We start from the raw sequence: 24,666 nt of genomic DNA, 5'->3' as shown, positions 1-24,666 counted from the left end.
TGGCTTTCTTTCATCATATGATAAGTAACATAGGTTACTGTTAATATCTCTGAGAATTCTAACTTGCCACATGTTGTTAGTGAGTGAGTGGTATAAAATGCTTATGAGGGGAAGAGGGCTTTTTATCTGTCCCAAGTAGTAGTTGATTGCTTAAGCTTCCACTATTTCATCTCCAAGGAGGTTAGGTAATGACTGAGTTGAATATAACAATTTCCTTTAATTCCCTCATGTAGCCTACACTTTCCCTGTATTACAGGATTGTGATCTTTAGAGAGAGGTCTCTGCACCCACCCACTGGCACATGCGCACTGTCACTCCGTTCTCCCATGCTGGAATCTTCAGATATTGCTCCTATAAAGGGGTTGCTTTGGCAACAGCAGTGTGAAAGTTGACCTATAAAAATGGGCTTGTTTTATTTATGCTCTAACGAAGGCCTAACTCACTGCTTTAACAAAAATGAATACTGCTTGCTTTTTGTGTTAGAAGCTTAGGTCTCAGGTACAATTTTTCAAAAGTGCCTAAGTGATTTAGGAGTCTGTGTAGCTGTTTATGTGCAAAAATGCTATCCCTTGTTTCCCATGGAACATTCTATGGGTGACTGGAGAACTTGTAGTTGTAGAGGGCTGAAGAAGTGAAACCTTAATGAAAAAGGGGAGGGATTTGTATTTAGACCATTGAATATGTTTAAATACACCTCTACCCCGATATATCGCGGTCCTCAGGAGCCAAAAAATCTCACCGTGTTATAGGTGAGGCCGCGTTATATCAGGGTAGGGAGAGGAACCGCTCCCCGACCCAGCTCACCTCTGCTCTGCCTCCACCTCCGCCTCCTCCCTGAGCGTGCTCCACTTCTCCCTCCCCCCGTCCCCCCTTCCAGGCTTGCCGCGCCAATCAGCTGTTTGGTGCGGCAAGCCTGGGAGGGAGGAGAAGCGGAGCTGCGGCGCGCTCGTGGGAGGAGGTGGAACGGAGGTGAGCTGAGGCGAGGGGCCCCGGGGAGGGCTGCAGCAAGTAACGGGCAGGCGCAGAGGAACTGCTTGCGGTAACACGAATTCGGATATAACGAGGTAAAGCAGCCCCGTCCCCCGGAGTGCTGCTTTACCGCGTTATATCGGGGTAGAGGTGTACCTGTTTCACAAACACACTTACATGAAAACCTCTCTTTGTTAACCTTCTAATAGACAATCTGATTTATACAGGAAGTCCATCATCACAAAAAGAAAATAAGACTTGCCTCGTATTTCTGAATGGAGAAAACCAACCAGCACAAATTGTTGGGGTTTGCTGGGGGCGGAAGGGCGGGCTTTTCAGGCCTTCTTTACACATCATAGACAAGGACACAACCTTATTTTTTCTACCTGTACAGGTTACTAATAGTGAAGATAAGTTTCCAGCTGGAGATAACACTCATCTGTTATCCCTTTCGCCACTGAACAGAGAATCTACCCTCTAGGTGACTAAGCAAGGTCTCTTACACATTGATGTGGAAGGTTGTATTAATGTTCTAGTAAATCTTTATATTAGGATAGCACCCAGGACTGGGACCCTGAATAAACAGAAAAAAAGAGAGAACATGAAGCTGTCCACTTACTGCTTAAAACGTGAAGTCTCCTTGAAATTCAGACTTTCCATCATTCCCCCCCCACACACACACCCCCATCGACTGCAGCTGTGCAGGAAAAGATGCTGAATTGACGTGGATGAGAGCGGGCAGGGGTGAGAATGCAGGAGGCAGCTGGAGCTGCAGGCAGCTCATGGCTCTCAGGGTGAGCACATAGGCCAGACCATTTAGCTGTGATCCTAAGAAAATAATACAGAAGCAAGGGCTGGTGGGAGAGCCATGTCCCCTTTCTTGTAAGCTCCTGTATTTTCATTTCCCCCTTCCCCCCTCTTGATGGGTGCTTATTTCTGTGCTTGGTTCATTGATGTTTTAGTGGGTGTTTGTTTACCATTCACTTAAAGCAGTGGTTCCCAAACTTTAACAACCTGTGAACCCCTTTCACTAAAAGGTCAAGTTTCACGAACCCCCTCCTAAAAAATAATATTTCCAGGGATATTCTCCTTGACCTGAGTATAAATTATAAAAGCAGTGATCTTGGAAACATAAAACTTGTTTTTATGACATGCTTATTACACACTATTTATTAATTATCACTTCTTGTGACAGTATTTTTATTACATTATGAAAAGGGCAACACACTTCCAAGCTCTCACTTTCGTAGCTTATGTCACTTTGAATAAGCCTGTTATAAGACAAGACTCCTAGGTTTCGTCAAGGAGTATCAGATGTGAAACAGCTGGAAGGTATTTAAGAAGCCAATGCAGAGTTCCTTCTACACAAGCATTCAGGTCTTGAGCAGTCCAGGCAAACAACTCACAGTACAACAAAGCTTAAACTTGTTCTTCATAATAATTTTAAAAACAATACTAGCTGCCTATTTAATTTTAAAAACAGCAATATCCACCCCCCTTTCCATTTCTTATAAGGAGTCTTGACGTTTAAATCTCCTCAGTGTGATAGAGATGCTTGTTTTGATCTGCTTAGCTCTTGGAAGTCCAAGATCTCTGGGCTGCTGACCCATGCTGCCCAGGGTCCCTAGGGACAGCTCTGTCCGCCATTAGGGAATTTTTTCCCCAAGAACCCCCTGTAACATTTCGCAAACCCCAATTTGGGAACCACTGACTTAAAGGAAGAAGACTTGAATCTACCTTAGTCAACACATGATCTAGAATGAGACTTGATGAGGTGCCTGTATCTGCCCAATAAATTAAACCCTCAAACTCCTATCCCCTTTCTATACACTAGTCTAGACAATGCTACGTATCAAAGCACCTTCTCCTGGGTATGTGCACTACCTTCAGCACTGCTGAAGCCGAGCAGTCTTTCGGGAATCCTGTCATGTTGTGACATTTCATAATGTTGCTTGCTGAACTGCTGACCGACGTGATAAATTGCATTTGTCTTGCATCCTCAACTATTTCTCCTGCACTCTGCCCACTAATCTATCTTGTTCAGGGCAATCGCTAACATTCCAAACCTTGGGTAGTTTCTAAACCTCAACTTTAATTAAAACAAAAACCATTCCCAGCCATTTCTTTTTCCTCCAAATAAGGAATTTCTCCCCAAAATGATCCTGGCATGAGGTTAAGGATGGGCAGCTTTAAGGTCCAGAATCATGAACCAGTTTAGGTCTCAGAAACAAATGCTTCCTGGTCCTAAGGGAGCTGGGTTTCCCAGCTCTTGTGCCAGAACACCCCCGACCTTGGGAGGAGACTCTGAAATAAGAAATCTCTGTAAGGAGCTTGGCTTCCATGTTTATGCCCCCCCTCTCCCCAACCTGCCTTCTCCTTCAGTATGGAAGCTGGACCTGTAGAGTACCTGCTGTGCGGTCAGAGGAGAGTGACTGGAGTACCGTCACCTCCCTTTTTCCATGCGCAGAGAGATCTGGAGAGGAGTTGTCCCACTCATTATGACTTACTGAGCTCTGATAAGTGTTCACTGCAGTACTGAATATGGAAGACAATACAGTCCCTGACCCAATGAGAAGCTTGCGGTCTAAGTTGGATACAATCTTATGTCCTACTGACGTAAGACATGCAAGTTACATTGTCTGAGGCTCTAACCTGCATGTAAATCATAATTTGTGTTTTAATGATGATACTGTCTGAGCAAGGCATGGTGATGGGTACAGTATAAAGACCTTGAAGAACGGAGGAAGGATTTAAATGCAGGGGAAATCAGATGGCTATAAAGCAACAGAGAGAGAGTTCCACATTTTGTCACCCATGAGCAATACAGCCATCCCAGACTTGTACCAATAAACCCAAACCACGTCTGTCTGTATAGATGGTATATGCACACACACTGCGATACAGGAATCATTTCCTGAACTGCTGCTATGCAGCCACAGGGCGCAGCAACGGGACAGCTTGGGAGGAACACTGGCTCTAAATGAAACTGCTGGGAGTATTTAGGTAGGAAAAACATGGTTACCCAAGTTGGAATTTGGGCCAGGACACTAGCATTCATAAGTTTAACTCTGCCCCCTGCACATACACAGTGTTTCGGATCTTCCTCGTGGTCACGCAGCTGTGGACAATGTGGCATACTATCCTACAGATGATAGACTATGAGAATATGAAGGAACTGTGTTCTTCTACAATTGTAGGTGTATGTTCCAGGTGCACTTTAGTACTGCGTGTCTATTCTGTGACCTTAGAATGAGATGGAATATTACTGAAATACTCACGAGAACAGAGTTAACGATGCTGTGACAGCACCCTCCATTCTGATTTATGATTTGTGTAATAAAAATCTCAATATTGTATTGTTTTTTAATTTAATATAACCTGCTGGCTAATAGTATTGTATGTCTCTGCACCCTGTCTCTGAGGATTTTATTCCTTGTTACATTTCTGTATAAGATTCCAACATGCATCCTGAAGAAGTTATTTACATGGAGAGGGGGTGTCAAAAGATAGAAAAACAACACAGCAGAGACAAAAATATAAAGCCTGCAGGATAAAACACACTGGGATATGGTCCCAGCTGCATGTCACCATTGAAAATGGTGTTTTCAGTACTGTGATCCCCACATGTTCTACAGCCCCAGATCCAGGGGGTTGTAAAAGAATACAGGCTAGGTTCTTTTTCTTTGCCTTCTGGTTTTGGAGCATTTAGGGTTGAAGTTTTCAAGCTTTTCTCTACAACCACGAGGGATTAGAACTTTCCTTTAAAAACAATAACAATGAAAGCCGAGGTTCTCATCTAATCACCCGTCTCCAGAAGCTGGGCTTTATGAAAAACACCAGAATTGAGGAGAGTCCTGATAAAAGTGTGAGTTGGCAACACTGCATTTTGTTTAAAAAGGCATATTTGATGGGAAATGTCAGTTATGGGTTAATTAATTCCAGTAATTACTAGCCATAAAGCTAATCTTTGGGTTTTTTTACCCAAAGCAGTTTTAACTGAAGGAAGGATAAAGGAATCATTGTCCCAAATGCATCCTGATAATTAAAATTGCCCTAGGAAGACTTTTTCAAATAGGAGGGGCTGTTCTCCCGGGGATCCTTGTGAGCCCTTAACAACAAATAACTGCCTCCTCTGGCTGCAAGAGATAACGAACTTCATTGTCCGTGTCTAGCTGAGGTCTCCCTTGGAGGATGATCACAGGCCTCTTGAGGCATGTCTACACTGCAGCTAGGAGATGCTAGCAGGCCAAAAATCGCTGTGGGAATGTTGCAGCATGGGCAGAGACTTGGGCTGGCCACAGGGTTGGCTGTGTTCTAGCACCGGTGGCTACCCCAAGCCTCCTCTGGTGCTGTACTAGCCACATTGCTATTTTTAGCACACTAGCTCAAACCCTGCCAACACAGGTCTGTCTGCCTGGGCTGGGAGGCCTGCTCCCAGCCGCAGTGTAGACATATCCTTGGAGGGGCTGGAGAGCTGGGCTTCTGTATAAAGATGCCCAGTTTTTCTGACTAGACCGGCATGTCTGTCTCTATGCCGAGACCATCTGTGAGGTGGGAGTAAGCCCGAGAACAAACATAGGGGAAGAGAATCTGTTTCTGGGGGGAGTTGGTCCTCAGACCCGCTGCATAAAAAAATCTGTCTCTCTCAGGGTTTTGTACTGGTGCTCATCACCATCATATCTGATCCCCGTATGTGGCACCAGTTTACACACACTGCACTTTCCTTCCACCTGAGAAGGGCTGGTGTGTTCGTGGACGTTATATGTTCTTTGTGAAGAAGACCCAGATAATTCTAGCCAGCTTCTCTGAACATTTTTCACGTTACTTATTCATTGGCTGCAGTAGCTCCTGCCTTTAGACATAGAGGGGACACAAGGGACAGCAGTCCGGCATGGTAAGAGAGCGAGAGCAGGGGTAGGCAACCTATGGCACACGTCCCAAAATCAGCACACAAGCTGATTTTCAGTGGCACTCACACTGCCCGGGTCCTGGCCCCTGGTCCGGGGGGCTCTGCATTTTAATTTAATTTTAAATGAAGCTTCTTAAACATTTTAAAAACCTATTTACTTTACATACAACAATAGTTTAGTTCTAGATTATAGACTTAGACAAAGAGACCTTCTAAAAACATTAAAATGTATGACTGGCACACGAAACCTTCAATGAGAGTGATAAATGAAGACTCGGCACCCCACCTCTGAAAGGTTGCCGAGCCCTGAGCTAGAGAGTTGCTTATTCTTCTTCGAGTAGTGTCCCTAAGTGTGCTCCACTGTAGGGGGGGGTGTGCCCCCATCCTGCTGATCAGAGAATTTCAATACCAGTCTGTCCCACCTGCCATGGGGCTAAGCATTCCTTCCTCTGTTCCTTCTCAACTGCCCTGGCTAGAGACTGTCTGTTCACGGATCATTCACTCCCTACAGTTTTGCACATTTTAGCTTCATTTGAAGGCTTTTTTCTTTTTTGTACTTTGTTTTAGTTGGCAGTGCCAAAAAAGAAAAGAGAAAAAAGGGTTTGCCTCTCACCAACCCCAGTGTGGGGGGACCTCCCTGGACAAGGATAAGCCTGGCTGTCCGGGCTTCAAAAAGTGCCTTCGCCGCAAAGAATCCATCCTAGTGATGGATGGATATTCGCAGTGCATTCACTGCCTGGGGGAAAAGCACAATCCACAAAAGTGTGATTGGTCCCAGCAGTTAAAACCCAGGTCCAGGAAGTCCTGCTCATGGAGTCAGCCCTTCAACCCCCTGAGTCCCAGCGAGAGCTGTCACCGCAACCTTCTACATTGAAGGCAGGTGAGCCCAAGGAGATGAACCACTCACTGATCAAAACCGCTAAGAAAAGGACCGTGAGTTCCCATAGAGAGCCCCAATTGAGCTGGAAACGATCTCCTGCTCCGTGGGTATCATTGGTACTGACAGCGCCAAAGCTTCTAGAGTTGGTACCCAAGGCACGTGCTGTACCGAGCTGACAGAGCAAGTCGCTCTGCCCAAAGACCTGATGGGCACAGGCAAAGAAGTACTGGTACCGTATGGGCATGAAAAGCATGGAAGATCTGTCACGGGGAAGGCTACATCAACTGGTCATTGGCACCAGCACCGACGGACCGCATGACTAGGTCCGCATCTCCAATTCCATGGGTACCGCGTCAGCCAGTGCAGACGAAGCTGCGCAACAGAGGGACAGCTCAGTGATTTGAGCATTGGCCGGCTAAACCCAGGGTTGTGAGTTCAATCCTTGAGGGGGCCACTTAGGGATCTGGGGCAAAAATCAGTACTTGGTCCTGCTAGTGAAGGCAGGGGGCTGGACTCGACTTTTCGGGGTCCCTTCCAGCTCTATGAGATAGGTATATCTCCACATTATCTCTCAGTGTCTGATGCATTTCACATTGACACCAGGTGTACCGCCCGCCCCTTAACCTCCATGGTTTGGGCAGCCATGGTACCAGCCACCAGCCTCCTACCCTCAGTGGCCGTACTGGGACCCATGGCAGGCCCAGAGGCAACAAGCCTCGCAGGCCCTTGGTGTGGCATACCAATAGGCAAGGAGGCAGCCTCCTTCAGCTGCAGTGTCAAACGTGTCGGAACCTCCTGAGCTATTGGGGAATGGAAACTGAGGCAGAGAAGGAAGACACTTCTCATGCCCGTCTTTCATCGTCCTCGCCTGATGAGGCGGTGATGCCCCCTCCGCCATCCATGGTGGATGATTTTAAGTCATTCCAGGACTTAGCTCAGAGGGTGGCAGAAGCCCTGCAAATACAGCTGCACCAAGTGACTGATCCTCACCACAAACTGGTGGACATGCTACACTCTTCCACCTCTGCCAGAGTGGCCCTCCCAGTTAATGAGTCACTCCTGGATCCTGCCAGAGTTATGTGGCAGACCCCTGCGTCCGTCCCGCCGAAATGCAAGCAGGTGGACAAAAAGTATTATGTGCTGGCAAAAGGCACGGAATTTTTACTTTCCCACTTACCTACAAATTCCAACCTTGTGTATGCGGTTAATTCTAGGAGCCGCCAATACCAGTTTAAATCCACCCCGTATGTCTGAGACAGGAAACATTTAGACCTGTTTGGCAGAAAAGCGTATTCATCAGCCACTCTTCAGTTCTGGGTAGCAAATTACCAGGCCTTGTTAGCCAAATATAAATACCAGATCTATGTGAAACTAGGTTATTTTATTGATCCGCTCCCGGACTCCCACAAAGACCAATTTATGGCCATAATTAAGAGGGCAGCTGGTGGCAAAAAGTCTCTCCAATCCTTATTAGATGCGGCAGACATGGTAGCACATTCAGTTTCTACGGCCGTGATTGAGAAGGGCTTCGTGGCTGCATTTGTCTGGCTTCCCTAAAGAGGTCCAAACCATGGTGGTGGACCTTCCCTTTGAGGGAACGAAGCTGTTCACCAAAAAGAAAGACCTGTCTCTTCACATGTTGAAGGATTCTCAGGCGACTCTTGGATCCCTAGGGATATACATGCTGGCCTACAAGAGAAAATACAGCCCTCAGCCACAGTTTAAGCCCCGGTCATCGCAGTACACCTCTCAATACTCATCACAGAGATCTTATGAGCTACAGAGAAATAAATCTAAGTTCCCCAAGCGAAAGCAATCGGGACCGCAACCGACTTCGTCTCAGCCCTCAACCTCAAAGTGGCAGTTTTGATGGGTTGGTCGAGGTGCCACTCTCCTTGCTACCTTTCACTGGGAAACCCCACTCCTCCCTTCAGAGACTGCCTGACCCCATTCCTCAGCACCTGGGGATGGATGACCTCTGACAAGTGGGTGTTGATATGCCATCCACTTCTCCTCCCATCCCCCTCCCAAACACCCTTCCCCATCCCTTATTAGGGACCCTTCTCACAAGAGTCTACTACGTCAAGAGGTAACCATCTCAGCATAGAAGCTATAGAGTCTGTGCTGGTACATCTCAGAGGCAAAGGCTTCTATTCTCATTACTTTTTGATACCAAGAAAAAGGGAGGTTGGAGACCCATATTGGACCTCAGAGCGCTCAACGGTTATGCCAAAGCGCAAAAATTCAAGATGGTCACCCTATCAACAATCATCCCTGCATTAGAAGAAAGAGATTGGTTCTCGGCCCTCAACCTTCTGGATGTACTTCCACACTTCTGTCATAGCAAGTCACAGGTGTTACCTCAGATTCATGTTTCAGAGTAGCAGCCGTGTTAGTCTGTATCCGCAAAAAGAACAGGAGTACTTGTGGCACCTTAGAGACTAACAAATTTATTAGAGCATAAGCTTACGTGGACTACAGCCCACTTCTTCGGATGCATATAGAGTGGAACATATATTGAGGAGATATATATACACACATACAGAGAGCATGAACAGGTGGGAGTTGTCTTACCAACTCTGAGAGGCCAATTAAGTAAGAGAAAAAAAACTTTTGAAATGATAATCAAGATAGCCCAGTACAGACAGTTTGATAAGAAGTGTGAGAATACTTACAAGGGGAGATAGATTCAATGTTTGTAATGTCTCAGCCATTCCCAGTCCTTATTTAATCCTGAGTTGATTGTGTCTAGTTTGCATATCAATTCCAGCTCAGCAGTCTCTCGTTGGAGTCTGTTTTTGAAGTTTTTCTGTTGTAAGATAGCCACCCGCAGGTCTGACATTGAATGGCCAGACAGGTTAAAGTGTTCTCCCACTGGTTTTTGAGTATTATGATTCCTGATGTCAGATTTGTGTCCATTAATTCTTTTGCGTAGAGACGGTCCGGTTTGGCCAATGTACATGGCAGAGGGGCATTGCTGGCACATGATGGCATATATCACATTGGTAGATGTGCAGGTGAACGAGCCCCTGATGGTATGGCAGATGTGATTAGGTCCTATGATGATGTCACTTGAATAGATATGTGGACAGAGTTGGCATCGGGCTTTGTTACAAGGATAGGTTCCTGGGTCAGTGGTTTTGTTCAGTGATGTGTGGTTGCTGGTGAGTATTTGCTTTAGGTTGGGGGGTTGTCTGTAAGCGAGGACAGGTCTGTCTCCCAAGATCTGTGAGAGTAAAGGATCATCTTTCAGGGTAGGTTGTAGATCTCTGATGATGCGCTGGAGAGGTTTTAGTTGGGGGCTGGAGGTGACAGCTAGTGGTGTTCTGTTATTTTCTTTGTTGGGCCTGTCTTGTAGGAGGTGACTTCTGTGCACTCGTCTGGATTCATGCTGGGCCAGGACAACTACCAGTACAGAGTACTCCCTTTCGGCCTCTCATCGGCCCCCAGGGTGTGCTCCAAGGTCCTCTCGGTAGTAGCAGCCCACTTACGCTCTCAGGGCATAATGATTTATCCTTACCTAAACGATTGCCTTCTCATGGCACGGTCCTACACAGAGGCTCAACAGGTCACTCACTGTTTCTGAATCTGGGTCTGCCGGTGCAGAGACTAGAATTCATAGGCACTGACCTCGACTCCACTCAGGCAAAGGGGCTCCTCCCACATCACAGATTTCTCAGTCTCTCCTCGTTGATGGAGACAGTGCAATCCAGCCCCCAAACTTCAGCCAAGCATTGAATCCAACTTCTGGGACACATGTGGGCACATCTGTTATTCCTCGTGCCAGATTATGCATGAGATGCCTTCAAGAGTGGTTACATTCGGTTCACAAGCCAAACATAGACAAGCGGGTCTCTCTGGTAGCTCACTGAAGGTTCATTTAGCAGCAATCGCAACCTTCTACCAGCAGGTAGATGGCTACTCAGTCTTTTCCCACACAACTATGAAGAGGTTTCTTAAAGGCATAGCAAACCTCTTCCCACAACCCAGGCCCCCACTCTCCAATGGGACCTCAATCGCGTGTTAACAGGACTGACCAGACCGCCATTTGAACCCATGGCCACTTGTTCACTAACTCACCTTTCCATAAAGATGACGTTCCACATCACCATCACTTCAGCCAGAAGGATAGGGCAGATAGCAGCCTTGATGGCACATCCCCCTTTTACTGTGTTCTTCGTTGACATGGTCACACTCAGAGCACATCCAAAGTTCATCCCCAAAGTGACTTATGCATTTCACATGAATCAACTTATTCAGCTTCCCACAGTTTATCCCAAACCTCGTGAGGACAACAGGAAAGCCATCCTCCATTCGCTCGACGTGAGAAGAGCCTTGGCCTTCTATTTGGATAGAACAAAGGCCTTTAGAAAATCTCTGAGACTCTTCCTCTCCATTGCAAGGAGATCGAAAGATGCAGCGATCTCAGCACAGCGGCTCTCCAACTGGGTCTCTGGCTGTATTAAACTCTGCGGCCAGCTCCATGCGGTAACACCCTCATCTTCAATATGCATGAGGCCAGTCTCCTCACCGATCACCTTCTCCAAGGGTATCCCTATAACTGAGCTCTGCAGAGCAGCTGCCTGGGCATCTGTGCATACCTTTGCAGAACACTATGCCATTCTGGGGGATTCGTCTACAGACACCCAATTCCGTGCCACAGTACTGTGCTCTATATCAGACTTGACTCTGAAGTCCCAGCCACCAGAGGTGGGTACTGCTCGGGAGTCACCTACAGTGGAGCACCCATAGGGACAAGAAAAAGAAGAAGTTACTCACCTTGTGCCTAACGATGGTTCTTCGAGATGTGTGTCCCTATGGGTGCTCCACGACCCCTCCTCTCTTCTTCGGTGTTCCACTGTTTGACTCTTCAGTAGAGAAGGAACTGAGGCGGGAATGCCTGCACACACTGGCTAGCCTCATGGCAGGCGGGGAGCGAGCGGGCGGGACAGACTGCTATTGAAATTCTCCCATCAGCAGCGGGGGGGGGTGCGCACACACCTACAATGGAGCACCCATAGGGGGACACATTTCGAAGAACTATCGTTACTGCGCAAGGTAACTTCCTCCCTTTGTAAAGGTTCAGCGGACACCGCTATGTATAACTCTGTCATGGGGCTGAGTCACAACTTCTTTGTACAGATAGCCCCACAGCACGCAAGCTCTGTCCTTGAATTCGAAATGTGCCCCTCAGCTCCTTACCCAGTGGTCTTAAATACAAAGCATGTGACCCAAGCCTGGAGTGCTCCCTGGGGAGCAGTGTTTTAAAAGAGCCAGGTGCAGAGAGGGGCCGAGTTTATGTAGTTCTATAAAATATTGTAGAAATAAAACACTTCTAAGATCTTTTAATAACCCCTGAAATGAAACGTTTGAAACTGGCCCTTATAAACTCTTCACCAGCATTTAATTGCCTCATAAAACACTGTGCTAAAGAAAGGATTAAAGGACTTTCTCCTGCTTTCAAAACATTTTAACTGTTTGTGAGCCTTTCTCTAGCTGTTTCTCGCTCTCTTCCCCCATCTTTCATTATTTGTCACGAGTTTTGGCCTGTAGGACCTTAGCCGTCATTGCATTGCTTAGATGTGTCTCAGGCATTGTGGGCAGGAATCATTCCTGGAAGGAAGCCCTTGGTTCAAGCTGTCTGAACATTTGAAGCCCAGCACTCGAAGCAGGATTGCAGGTTCTTTCCTTGAATAGGAAAGATGCCAATGCTCAGAGCTGAGCAAACCCAGAAGCTGCTTCCTGCGCGGGGTTGGGACTAGCTGCCATGGTCAGATTATTCCCTGTGTTTTCAGGGAAAATGTGGGCTCTTTACAAACCCTTTCCAGAAGGTGTTCACAGACGCTCTGTGGGTAAGTCGACACTGCGATAAACAAACCCAGCACCACGTCTGAGAGCCCAGGTCAACTGAGTCGGGCTTGGGCTCTGGGGCTAAAAACTGCAGTGTAGGTGTTCGGGCTCTGAGACCTTCTGCAGCAGGCGCCGCTGTGCTGTGGGTCTTTGATCGCAGTGTAGATGCACTGGGGGCCTGGACTAGAGGGCTCCTGCACTAAATGGCTGACAATTCCAGCACACTGAAAGACCTGCAACTGCTCCACTGGCAAGGGATGTTTAATGTGACAGGCAGCAGCCGTTCCTGGGTCAGTCACCCTGATCACCCCACCCCAAACACAAACGAGCTCCTTAGACTTCTGAACTGCATCTTAGGTCACACTGTGTTTGCTGGAAATGTCGTGTTCTCCTGACTTTCGTTCTAAGAGAAGCTGTTCTGTGCTGTGTAATAAGTTCAAGTCCCTTGTCCTGGCCCCAAAGCCTGTACAGATTTAAATAAGTGTCTGATAAAACTGGGGCTGTTCTCATTACCTGTGTACTGTAAAATGTCTGATCCTTCGGTAAATCTTACGAAGCTCCTTGCTTCTGAGATAGCTTGTGACACTGAGTTGCACAAGCTGTGTGATATAAGTAATGTGTTCCTCTTATCAGTGTTATATTTGCCACCTTTCAATTTCACTGAGTGTCCCTTCGTTCCTGTATTACAGTAAAGTACAAATAGGAGCCCTGATGTACCTTCCCTATCCCATAGAGCTGTTTGTGTCCCCTCTTATTCCTATCCTCCCCAGTCTTTCCATGATCCCTTTGGCTATGTCTACACTACACAGCTTTCAGCGATATGACTGTCACCACAGCTGTGCCACTCATGCAGCGTAGCCGCTGTTTGTCGGCTCTCCTGCCGACAAAATACTTCTACCCCCAACAAGCAGCATTTGCATTGTCCTGCCGACAACACGCTGTTCACACTGGCACTTGTCGCTGCAAAACTTTTGTCTTTCGGGGAGGGGAGGGGGTTATCACCTCTGAAAGACAAACGTTTTGTCGTTCAGTTGCCGATGTAGACATAGCCTTTGTGTGTAAGTCTCTGATTGCTTCTATCACCAGTTTGTAAACCCTTCTGTTTCCACTGCTTCTCTTTTGAGATGAGCACGTGCTACAGGGAGGGGAACAGAAATCAACAAAAAAGAGCAGATACTTTACAATCAAAATATCTATATTTGCCCATATGTGTGAGTCTAGCAGCGCTGTAGTTTTGCAGCAAGTAAAAAATGGCAGAGCAAAATCAGTGAATGAAGAAAAGTTTCTCCCGTGTCCCCAAGAGCTTGTAAATGAGCTGGTATGTGGAGATATCTGCAGTCCTGCTGCAGCTGTCCCAGCACTTACCCCAGGACCGGCTTGTTCTGCCACAAAGGCAGCACTTTGCAGTCTGATGGCTTTCTCCTTCCTTGCAGTGAGAATGAGGCATTGTGGAGGGAAGTGGCCAGCTTGAGGCAGAAACATGCCCAGCAGCAGAAAGTCGTCAATAAGGTAAATCTAGCCTGCTCCCCCGCTCCCTGAGAGCGCAGAAGGACCCCAGCTGCCCTCAGCAGTAGGGTTGCCTGGTGTTGTCTCTGGGCCAGACAAGGGAATTGGAACAGCAGAGGTACTTGGTTGTACTAGTTCTGTTTCAGACAAGTAGATTCTGAGGCACTACCGGCTTCTCATACCACCATGAATAGCAGCAGCCCATGACCAGAAGACAAGTCCTTGCCTGGCCTGTTACAATGTGGAATTGAATTGACTGCTACCCTGTTTCCCCGAAAATAAGACAGTGTCTTATATTAATTTTTGCTCCCAAAGATGCGCTAGGTCTTATTTTCAGGGGATGTCTTATTTTTCAATGAAGAAGAATACGGTACACATTTTTTTGCCTTATTATCGGGGAGGTCTTATTATCGGGGGGATGCCTTATATTACAACGAGAGGCAAAACTGTAAGTAGGCCTTATTTTCGGAGGATGTCTTATTTTCGGGGAAACAGGGTAGTGTATTTTTCCCTGCAAACTCCACCGTCATTCTAAAGACCATCACAAGTGCTCAGCAGTCTGCCGCATTTCTACCTTGTCCTCGTCTGGCGCTGCTTTGAACCCCTTGGCAAGGGATCTCAGCTATTGATCCTGTTTTTCCAGGTTACTGTTTGCATCATGATAACAGGAGTTCTTTTTTCTCCCCACAGCTTATCCAGTTCTTGATTTCACTGGTGCAGTCAAACCGTATCCTTGGGGTGAAGAGAAAGATGTAAGTCTATGTTCAGACATCGAGATACAGATTCCCTGTGGGAAAGGCAGGAGCGTGCTTCAGAGCAGTGACTGGGAAGGGATTCCACCCCTCCGTCACTTCTGTAGCATGTTTCCCAGTGTGGTAGAACTGGACAAGAGTCACTGGCATCGAGTCAGCATCCGGCCCCACTTCACAGCTAGAGGGCAGCTTACAATGTCACTCACCCCAGGGAGCTAACCAAGCCTCTGCTGCTAATCCAAGCCCCCCAGAGCCCCCCCGGAACCCATTTCACTCATAAACTGTTGTAACCAATGAGGCTGCAAAGTGAAGAGCTGACAACGGCTGTGGTCTTACAAGCCTCAAATGCTGATTCTTTGTCCAGCCGTAGTGCCCAAGGGGTGCCGAGTGCTTTCTAGCCTCGCAGGGAGAGACAGTTCCAGCCCCAAGGAGCTCACACTCTGAAAAGATACGAAGTGCAGGCAGAAGGGGTCAGGGTGGAGCTGTCCTAGGAGCAATAGGACGGTGGAAAGGGGCTGAAGCACAGCAAGGTGCAAACACTGCTGATGTGACGTGTTCAGAAGCTGCAGGAGTGTGCTCGGAAGGCAGGGTGCTTTAAAGCTTTGCCCAGCAGGCCTGAAGGGAGCTAGTGAGGGCACCTGGGACATGGTGTTCATTTGCAAAGTATTTCACTCCTGATGTTCTGAATCATACACGTTGCTTCTCCCAGCTAGATTTGGAGGTGCAGAGAGCCCAATTCCCATTACAGCACCACTGCTCCCAAAGTAGAGCGGAAGGGGCTGTGCGTGCTCCGCAGTGCTACTCCGTAATCGCTTGGAGGTGTTGCTGGTTACGGTCCTCTAAAGAGGGAAAGTCTTACCACAGGCACACAAATCGGGACCCCTCGGCATATAAGGTGCTAGCTACACTGAGGACTCGGAGAGCGGAGTTCAGAAGACTGGCAATAATGGCAAACCACTTGCTTTGCTGTTTGTGGAGAGCCACAGTGTGATGCATTGGATTTGCTGCATGTCCTTAGCTTCCCTGCTCTGCAGTACTGGACTCTGACCCCACACCCCACCGCCAGCCACAGGGTTTCCACGCCCAGGGCAGCTAGATGTATCCTGGGTCCTGGGTCACCTGGCTAATGTCTGACCCTGTGTTCTCAGGGAGATGCAGCACCTGGAGCTTTGTAACTCTCTTATGGGTGTTGGGTTTCTCTTGCAGCCCCCTGATGTTGAACGACAGCAGTTCAGCACATTCCATGCCTAAATACAGTCGGCAGTACTCCTTGGAGCACGTCCACGGTTCATCCCCATACGCAGTAAGTGCTCTGTGTGCTCCTGGTCCTGAGAGGGAAGAGGGCACAGCTGTGTGGGGAAGGAGGGGTCATCTGAGGCTCCTCCAGCTGGCCTCTTCTTCACGCTGCACTTTGCTCGGGAGATTTGTGTGTTATTTGGCAGGATATCAAAGTGACAGGTGCGCTTTGTAGCCTACCGAGAGGGGATTTTAGTCTGTAGCTAACAGAGGCAGAACATGGCGGGAGTGAACATGCGCCATGCAAACAGACATGCTATCCGAGTTCATCAGCACCTAGCGCTCTGCTGACCTGGGTTCACCTTTGGGTTTTGTCACAAACAAAGAGCACTTGGTCTCAAACAATTCCCTGCTGAATGTTTGCTCCCATTGCCAACCCATCACGCACTCACACAACTGGGGTTTGTCCTCTGGACACCGGCGGTCAGGATTGAGGTGCATTATAGAGCCTTGTGAGCCCAGGCCTGGAATAGCAGGGTTCCGTGGTGAGAATTGAGAGGCGTTCATGGGGGGGCCACAGGGGTAACCTGGACTGGAGTGTAAGGGTGGAGCAAGTCCCTGGTGCTCAGTCAGTAGGGCTATGTGATATTAAACCCTTTTGATCCCAGAGCATGCAGTAACCTTCCCGGTGTGAGGGGGGAAAGTCACCTCCCAACAGGTGGTTTTGGACACGGGACACTTGTTTCAGGCCTTGACTTCTGTTGCTGAGTTTGGATGCCAGGCACTTTGGCCAGCTCCCTGGCTCCAGGGTGCGCCACAGGCAGGTCCCCCAGAGGGGCCCATGGGAAGCATTGTTATTGCTTATTTTCTGGATGGGCCTTTAATTTGCTGTCGGATTCCTAAAGCCCCTAATTCTTGTCTCCTTTCCCATCCATCTTTCATCCATCCATCCCTTTGATGTCCTGCCTCCATCTACCATCCTCTGGCCGAGGCGTACTGGGCAGGATTCTCTTCAATGGACTTGCCTACCCACGTTACTGTGGGGTAAGCAGGGTATGGTTCTCCAGCACACCCGCTTGCCATGCAGTAACATCCAAAGTGCACCAGTCCTGGTCCTTAATTCGCTTTCGAATGGGCAGTGCCACCACCCCCATCATTCCCCTCTTCCCAGGCCTAGAGCTACGTACATTGCCTCTGCTGCAGCACGCCCCCGCAAGCCAGAGAAAGACACAGGATCCTGTGTGTTTGGATTCCCCTTTTCACCTATTCACATTCACACATGATTGAAACCTAATTGGTATGGCAGTGCACTGAATTTCTGAGCGTACAAATTGCCCTTTGTCCTGGAGTGCAGGGTCTCATTAAACAGGTGGTGGGGTTGGGCTCACTGTGGGAATTGTCTGTTAACAGCTGAAGAGCCCTAATCAAATTCATTTGCTGATAGAGTTAATTGGCTTCAGTGTTGATTGCCTTTGGGGGGAGCTGTGATAAACTCAATCACCTTGTGCCTTTGATTGCCTCTGGGATAGTGTAATTAGTTAAATCCGGGCATCCCCTGGTGCGGCCACTCTTGATTCCAGAGGTGCCCTGTTTCAGTTGGTTTGAAATCAGAGTGCCCACACCATGGGGTTTGCACTAATTGTGCTCAGGGCCTGTGTCTAGGCCCCACCTGTCTAGCATTAGGGAGCCAAATGGCAGTATTCCTTGGGCAAAACTGCCAGGCAGCATTTACGTCCAGCCCACTTCTTGGTGCTGTGCTGGGAACATCGTACTGCTGGAAGTGAGATTTACAGCCCTAGTTAGACTAGCAGCTCTGCTACCCCATAGTCCTGCCCCCTCCCACCCTCCACAGGACTGATTCCCACGTATTCTTTCCTTTTTTTAAAGCAACATAAAAGGTGTCCAAGAAGCTGAATAACAAGGTCTGTCCTGCAGCATTGTGGGGACAGCAGACTGAACACTAGGCTCATGTCCCTGGACAACCCAAGTGTCCAGACGGGAAAAGTTACTGCATTAACTTTGCACTCAGACTCCCACTGCTCTCCTTGTAGAATGTTACCTGATCCAGTTTTCCACCACAGAACCAAAAACGGAGCCCTATTAAAAATTCTACCCTGTGCTTAGACCCCCCCACCCCCGTGGGGAATTTCTGTGTTCCCATCCCAACCCCCTCCTAGCCCTGTTACCGCCTTTGAAATGTGTCCTTATTCTTGCATTCAGCAAACACTTAAGCAAAGCCAGCAGGAGCTGTTCCAAGTATTACAGGATTGTCCCAATTATGAGAAACACAGCTGGCCATCTTCTCTCAAGCTCAAGTGTTTATGACTTTCTACTCAAAGCAGAAGTGATGGGTGGGCAGCTTTTCTGAGCCACCTGTCCTGTGCACTCAGGTTCCGAGGGGTAGTGCCCTCACTCACACTGTTCTCATCCACACTGTGGCTTGCTCATTGACCGTCACCAAGTCAGGAGGCATACGCACACAAACCTCTCGCATAGTCCAAGGACTGCCCGGGGCAGTGCCTGGGGCAGAGGGTCTGCTCCACGTGGTTCTATCTGACACTTCTACGGCTCCCACCAACACAGAGGCATCTGAGCACCTGGTAAGGAGGGAGCCAGACTGAAGAGCTGTTGTTTAATATTTATATTATGAGGGTGTCGAGAAGCCTGACCAGGACTGGGATCCCTTTGGGCTAGACCAGGGGTCTGAAACTCAAATGACCACAAGGGCCGCATGAGGACTAGTGCATTGGTCCGAGGGCCGCATCACTGACACCTCCTCCCCGCCACCCTCGGCCCCGCCCCCACTCCACCCCTTCCATGAGGCCCCGCCCCACCTCTTCCCGTCCCTTCCCTGCCCCCATTCCAACCCCTTCCCCGAAGTCCTCACCCCAACTCTGCCCCCTCCCTGCCCCCAGGGGGCACAGGAGGGGTGTGGGGTGTGCAGGTGGCTCAGGGCAGGGAATTGGGGTGTGGGGTGCAGGAGGGGCGAGGGGTGCGGCAGGGGGCTCAGGGCGGGGAGTTGGGGTATGGGGTGCTAGAGGGGTGAGGGGTACAGCAGGGGTTGGGGTGCAGGGTGTGGCAGGGGGCTCAGGGCAGGGAGTTGGGGTGTGGGATGTGGCAGGGGGCTCCGGACAGGGGGTTGGAGTGCGGGGGGCGGGCTCTGGCCCGGCGCTGCTTACCTAGAGTAACTGCGTAACCGAGAAACGACGCCATGTGCTGCTCTTGCTCCTCCAGGTACCTCCCCCAAAACTCCCATTGGCCACGGTTCCCTGTTCCCAGCCAATGGGAGCTGCGGGGGGCAGTGCCTGGGAGCGAGAGCCTGGAGCCCTCTATTCCCCGCCGGGGCTGCAGGGATGGTAGTACTTAGAAAGGACACTAAGCCTGAGTGGCTAAAAAGCAGTAGGACAGACCTGTAAAGAAAAGAGCTTTTTTTCTTTTTAAAAGCCCCAGACAATGCCAGTATCTAGTCCAGCTGCTTCAGGGAGCGGTGCGGGACTTGCGGCACCACGGGGTAGGCAGAGGGGCGGGGGGCGTGTGTTTGAGACCCCTGGGCTACACACTGTATGAACACAGGTAGAGGTGACACTGGTTCCAAACAGGTTACGGTCTAAGAAGACAAGCGAGAGAGGGAGACGTCCAAATAGACATGGGTTTATATACATAAATACCCTCATGATAAATAACGACTCGTGGTCCTTCCCAATTGCCCCCAGCCTAGCCATCATGCAGTGGCTGATTTCTTTGGGGTCTCAAGAAGGGATGTGAAGGAGGAGAGTTAGTGGGCTCATGGGTCATCTCTGGGCGGGTGTGGTAAGCGCCAGAGGTGTTGAATTAGGACACAAGCCGCAGATCCCCCTCTGCCTGTCAGTTTTTTGGGGTGTGCCTGTGTGCACCAGGCAGCCAGAATTTGGTCCATAATTTGATCTGGAGTTTATTTAGCAGCTGAAAAGGTGCCTTCAGTGAAAAGCCCCTCCACCCTTACTCCCTGGCTGAGACTCCTGCACTTGCGAGGGGATCCAGGTTCACTCGGTCTGCTCACTAGAAATCTCTCCTGCCATGGGATTGCCTTTCAGTGTTGTTATCTCACAGTTTGGTGGCAAGACTCACAATAGTTGGTATTTCTTAAAGCCCCAACTCCCTGAGGCAGGTGAATATGTGAGAATCTCAGCTGGCATCGAAATATAAAAGGAAGCTTTTAGCTCTCTTGGTTGCAGAGAAAAATTGGAAAATGTGTGAACCCTAAAGGCCCAAACTCCAGAAAGAACCCAACATGTTGCGTGCTTTAAAGATCTCATAAGTTTTAAGTCAGTGTAATGATTTTTAGGGCAACACCCTGATTTTTGAATGCTGGAGACTGCCAGCACGGGCTTTTGTTGAGATAGGCCCCCTGTCTTCGTCCTCACAATCGGCTGTGAGCTCTCTGTACTCTTACTCACCGTGGCAATTCCTGCACCTCCCTCTCACAGGCTGCGTGCCTGGCAATGGGACTGTGCATGTGTGCCTGTCACATGACTTCACTAATGCTCTGATTGTTATTTCAGGCTTCTTCCCCAGCATACAGCGGCTCCAATCTGTACTCCCCGGATTCTTCAGCCAACTCTGGTCCCATTATCTCCGACGTGACGGAACTAGCCCAGTCCAGCCCCTCAGCTTCCCCCAGTGGCAGTCTCGATGAAAGGTATCTGTGTGGAGTTTGGGTTATGGAACACCAGCTCGGGTGTGGGTCTCTCGCAGTAGGGAATTGCAGCAAGAAACCAGCGTCGCCCTTGGAGCTGCTGTGTTGGGGAGGCATTCCCTTAGAGCCTGACGCTGCTGGGAATCGGACCAGGTCCTTCAGCCCTTTCTTACTCAGGACTCTGCTTGCCCCACAGGTTCTTGTTTTAGTTTCAGTCTTTTGTTTGATTATTGGAAGATGCCAAATTCACTCCTGTTTCCTTGATCTAATCAGAGTCCTGGTCTACACTTAACATTTATCCTGGCAAAGCTGTGTCGGACCGGGGTGGGAAAAACCACAACATCTAGTGCTACAGCTGGGTTGGCGAACCCCACGGTGCAGACTCAGCTATGGCGACAGAAGAGTGCTTCTTCTGAACATTGTTCAGGGAGGTGGTGTTCCTCCACTGGCCGGAGAGCTCCGGGTGTCAGTCTACGGTGCAGCTCTGCGAGGGGCCTAGAGCAGCAGAAGCTCTGTAGTGTAGATGCAGCCTGAACACTGCTGTTCTGGAACAGTTATCGTGCTGTCCTCTCAGGCCACGCGGAAGCACTGACCTGCTTGTTCGGTGACTAGAATGAGTGAAGTATCGGCACTCCTGCCTATGGGGACAGGGTAAACGCTCGCCTTGGCAGTCCACGCTCCCAGTGTAGGAGGGCGTGGGTTAAAAAGCAGTTGCCTTTCTTTCCAAGTTACTCCTCCTCCTCGGAGAGACAGTGACTGGGTCCATCGCCATACAGCAGGGCAGGGAGGCTGAGCACCTGAAGCAAATGTATCTGACCTTGGACAGCAAGAAGCTTCCAGCCAGTCCCAGCCCAGAAAAGTCAGACTGTCTCCTGCCACAAGGCACACAGGAGTCATCATGGATACTCAGCCAAATCCCGCCCTGAGCTCCGTGTGTATGATGCCCACTGATTCCACTGAGCGCTGCTCTTACCCTGTATACCTCCATCACTGTCCCCTTGTAGCTCGGCCTTTAAGCTGCTATTCCCTGCCACCCCTGCCCAGCGAGATGTCCGAGGCCTGAGCTTCCCCAGCAAGAAATGTCCTCCGTGCTTTAGCACCTGTTCATCTCCTCGAACAGTCTATTCTTGGCGCTGGTGCCTCCCCTGCAGTGCTGAATCGCACACAAATGTTATTTATTGTTTTGCATACACCTCCGCCGGGAACGCTCACCCTTAAATATAGACCATATGTTTGCTTAATTGGCCTTTTATTTGTTCTTTTCTCGCTGCTGTCCCTTCCAGAGGGCTATTTGAACCACTCACACCCTAATTCAGTCAGTTGGGGTGCGGAAGGGGATTTCCAGCTGCAGAATTAGGGCTGGCCAGAGAAGCCATCATCCCTCGCATAAAAGCACAGAATCCAAGAAGCAAAGACAGTGCTCTTAGGGAGAGAGTGGATCTCAGGCCTTGTCTACACATATCACTACTATCCTATTGGTATGGTAGTGCTTAGACGGGGATAGCTTACTCCCATAGAGTAGGAGAATAAGCTGTTCTGGTATATGCACCTTTATACTGGTGTAACTCCACATATACTAGGGGTTGTATCAATGAAACTATTTATTTATGAAAATAATCACACCCCTAAGCAAAATAATTAAACTGCGAGTCAATCTGTGTAGGCCTGGTCTTAGATTGATGCACTTACCAAAGTCACAGCTATGGGGGTTGGAAAGAGAGCGCCTGGCAGCCTGTGGCACTCACGCCAGGGGTTTGCTCTAGGGCACGACCAGAGGAAAACACTTTGCCTTAGTTCACCACCCTAGTTCTGGCTAATCCTGTTTCAGGGACCAGCACTCTGAGGGAGGCGGTGTCTGGCACTGGGACTTGTCTGCGTGCCATGCGGAGAGCAGGGACTGGCAGACCATTGCTGCCTTGGTGACCATTCTCTTTCTGTTTCTCCAAGGAGCAGCCCTGTGGTCCATATCAAAGAAGAGCCCCCCAGTCCCACCCCCAGCCCCCAGATAGAGGAGGCCAGCCCTGGGAACCCTTCTGCTGTTGAAACCCCTCTGTCTCCCTCCACCTTCATTGACTCCATCCTCCAGGAGAATGAACCCAACACCACGGCCGCTGCCAGCGACAGCACCACGCAGCCTCAGCCCCCAGAAAAGTGCCTCAGCGTTGCCTGCCTCGACAAGTAAGTACCGTGCCAGGACTCCGGCGCGTGCCTGGGCCCAGTTGGCCACGTCACCGCTCCACTAGTAAAGTGTTTAAATTGCTAGTAACTGGCTTCCTGAAAACCAGCATTGCAATGTCTCTGAGTGCCCTGCAGATCCCATCGCTGTCCTGGATGCAAATAGCCAGTGTGGAGTTTATTTTGCTTTCCTATTGCCGCTCTTCTAGGGGCAGTGAGTTCAGGCCGTCACCTGGCCCCACACAGTGATTTAACCCCCGATGCAGGGGACATGACCCCTTGCAGGCAGGGGTACAAGTACCAGGAACGCCAGAGAAAAAGGGGTAGAGTTATTTAGCTAAATAAAATCATTGCGTTCAGATTGCCCACTCCGACAGGGTACAAGTCAGTCACTGCAAAGCCAGCAGTGCTCAGACGACCCAGCATAGGGCCGTAGGACGTCACCGGTACAGAACCAGGTAGATTGCAGCTCCCACTTCCTCTTGGGAGCCTGTGAGGCATGCAGTGCGAGCATCCCTCCATTCGGATCAAGATGGAGAGGTGCATGCTGGGAACTGAAGTCTCTATGGGCTTTACCTCCATATAAAGAGGAGAGCTGCTGTGAGCAGCATCTCACCAGTGGACTGCACTTTGGCCACTCCTGCTGTGCTGTTGCTTCTGCGCTGTCTCCTGCCTTTGCTTGTCACCGCTCTGCTTGGTGTGACTAGAGGAAGAAGCCTTGCGTAGCCACCTAGGATTGCTCCGCTAGCTCCATGCATGGCCAATTATAGTCCCCCACTCGGCCTCATGACCACTCCTGATTCAGGTTGCCACTAAACATGCTGGACTCCCTGGATGGCAGACTGATCGTTGCTAGGCCAAGTTCGCTGAGCTTTGGGGTCCCCTGCCTGCATCACCAAGCAGAGTTCAGAAGCCTAACACCAGGTTTAGAGACAATAAACTAGAATGTGTTTGACAAGTGTCCATTGGTCAAACAGCAGAGCAAAATCCTTACCCAGTCCCCCCAGACCAGATCCCAAGTGTCTCCTACTCTCTCGGTAGTCTGTGCTGTAGGGAGAGCCGAGTGTCAGCATCACGGCCCTCTGCCTGTGCCTTAGCGTGAGGACTCCAGGAACTCAATCCATGTATCTTAACAAAGAGAAGGATACGGGGTAATTTGATCCCAGTCTGTACGTATCTACCTGGGGAGCAAATAACGGGCTCTTCCATCTAGCAGAGAATGGTCTAACACGCTCCAGTGGCTGGAAATTGAAGCTAGACGAATTCAGACTAGAAATTAGGTGTGAATTTTTAAGTGAGAGTGATTAACCATTGGAACCATTTCCCAAGGGTTGTGGTGGGGAATTTTTAAATCCAGACGGGCTGTTTTTCTAAAAGATCTGCTCTAGGAATTACTTTGGGGCCAGTCTCTGGCCTGCGTTACACTGGAGGATCACAATGGTCCCTTCTGGCCTTGGCATCTATTCATCTCTGTGTGAACACCAGAGCATAGTCCCTTTCTAAGTGGCAAAAACAATTTTGAAAAAGTAAATTTGGTTTCAGAGCACCAGAGGGTGGTAGAGAGCTCTCAGGCCAGATCGGTCATGGGGACTCACTCAGCTTACTGTCCTGAGGTGAGACCTCATTTCTAGTCACCTGATGAGCTCCGGGTTCTTCACTGCTTTCAAGTCTTCAGTGTATTTTAGAGCCACATGAGGGAGGCCCAAAAAAGAAA

General features: G+C 49.3%; 1 protein-coding gene across 1 annotated transcript in view; it reads left to right on the top strand.

Annotated features, from left to right (window-relative positions):
- Positions 1–24,666, top strand: part of HSF1 (heat shock transcription factor 1) — an 85,266-nt gene that overhangs the window by 44,885 nt on the left and 15,715 nt on the right. Inside the window, exons 5-9 of the mRNA XM_005291139.3 lie at positions 14,042–14,117; positions 14,805–14,866; positions 16,073–16,169; positions 20,644–20,780; positions 22,725–22,955. Of these exons, the coding sequence (XP_005291196.2) occupies positions 14,042–14,117; positions 14,805–14,866; positions 16,073–16,169; positions 20,644–20,780; positions 22,725–22,955 (603 nt within the window). The remainder of the gene's footprint in view (positions 1–14,041; positions 14,118–14,804; positions 14,867–16,072; positions 16,170–20,643; positions 20,781–22,724; positions 22,956–24,666) is intronic.

This window comes from Chrysemys picta, chromosome 2, assembly GCF_011386835.1.
Source record: "Chrysemys picta bellii isolate R12L10 chromosome 2, ASM1138683v2, whole genome shotgun sequence".
Taxonomy (NCBI): Eukaryota; Metazoa; Chordata; order Testudines; family Emydidae; genus Chrysemys; species Chrysemys picta.
This window is presented reverse-complemented; position numbering and strand designations above follow the sequence as displayed.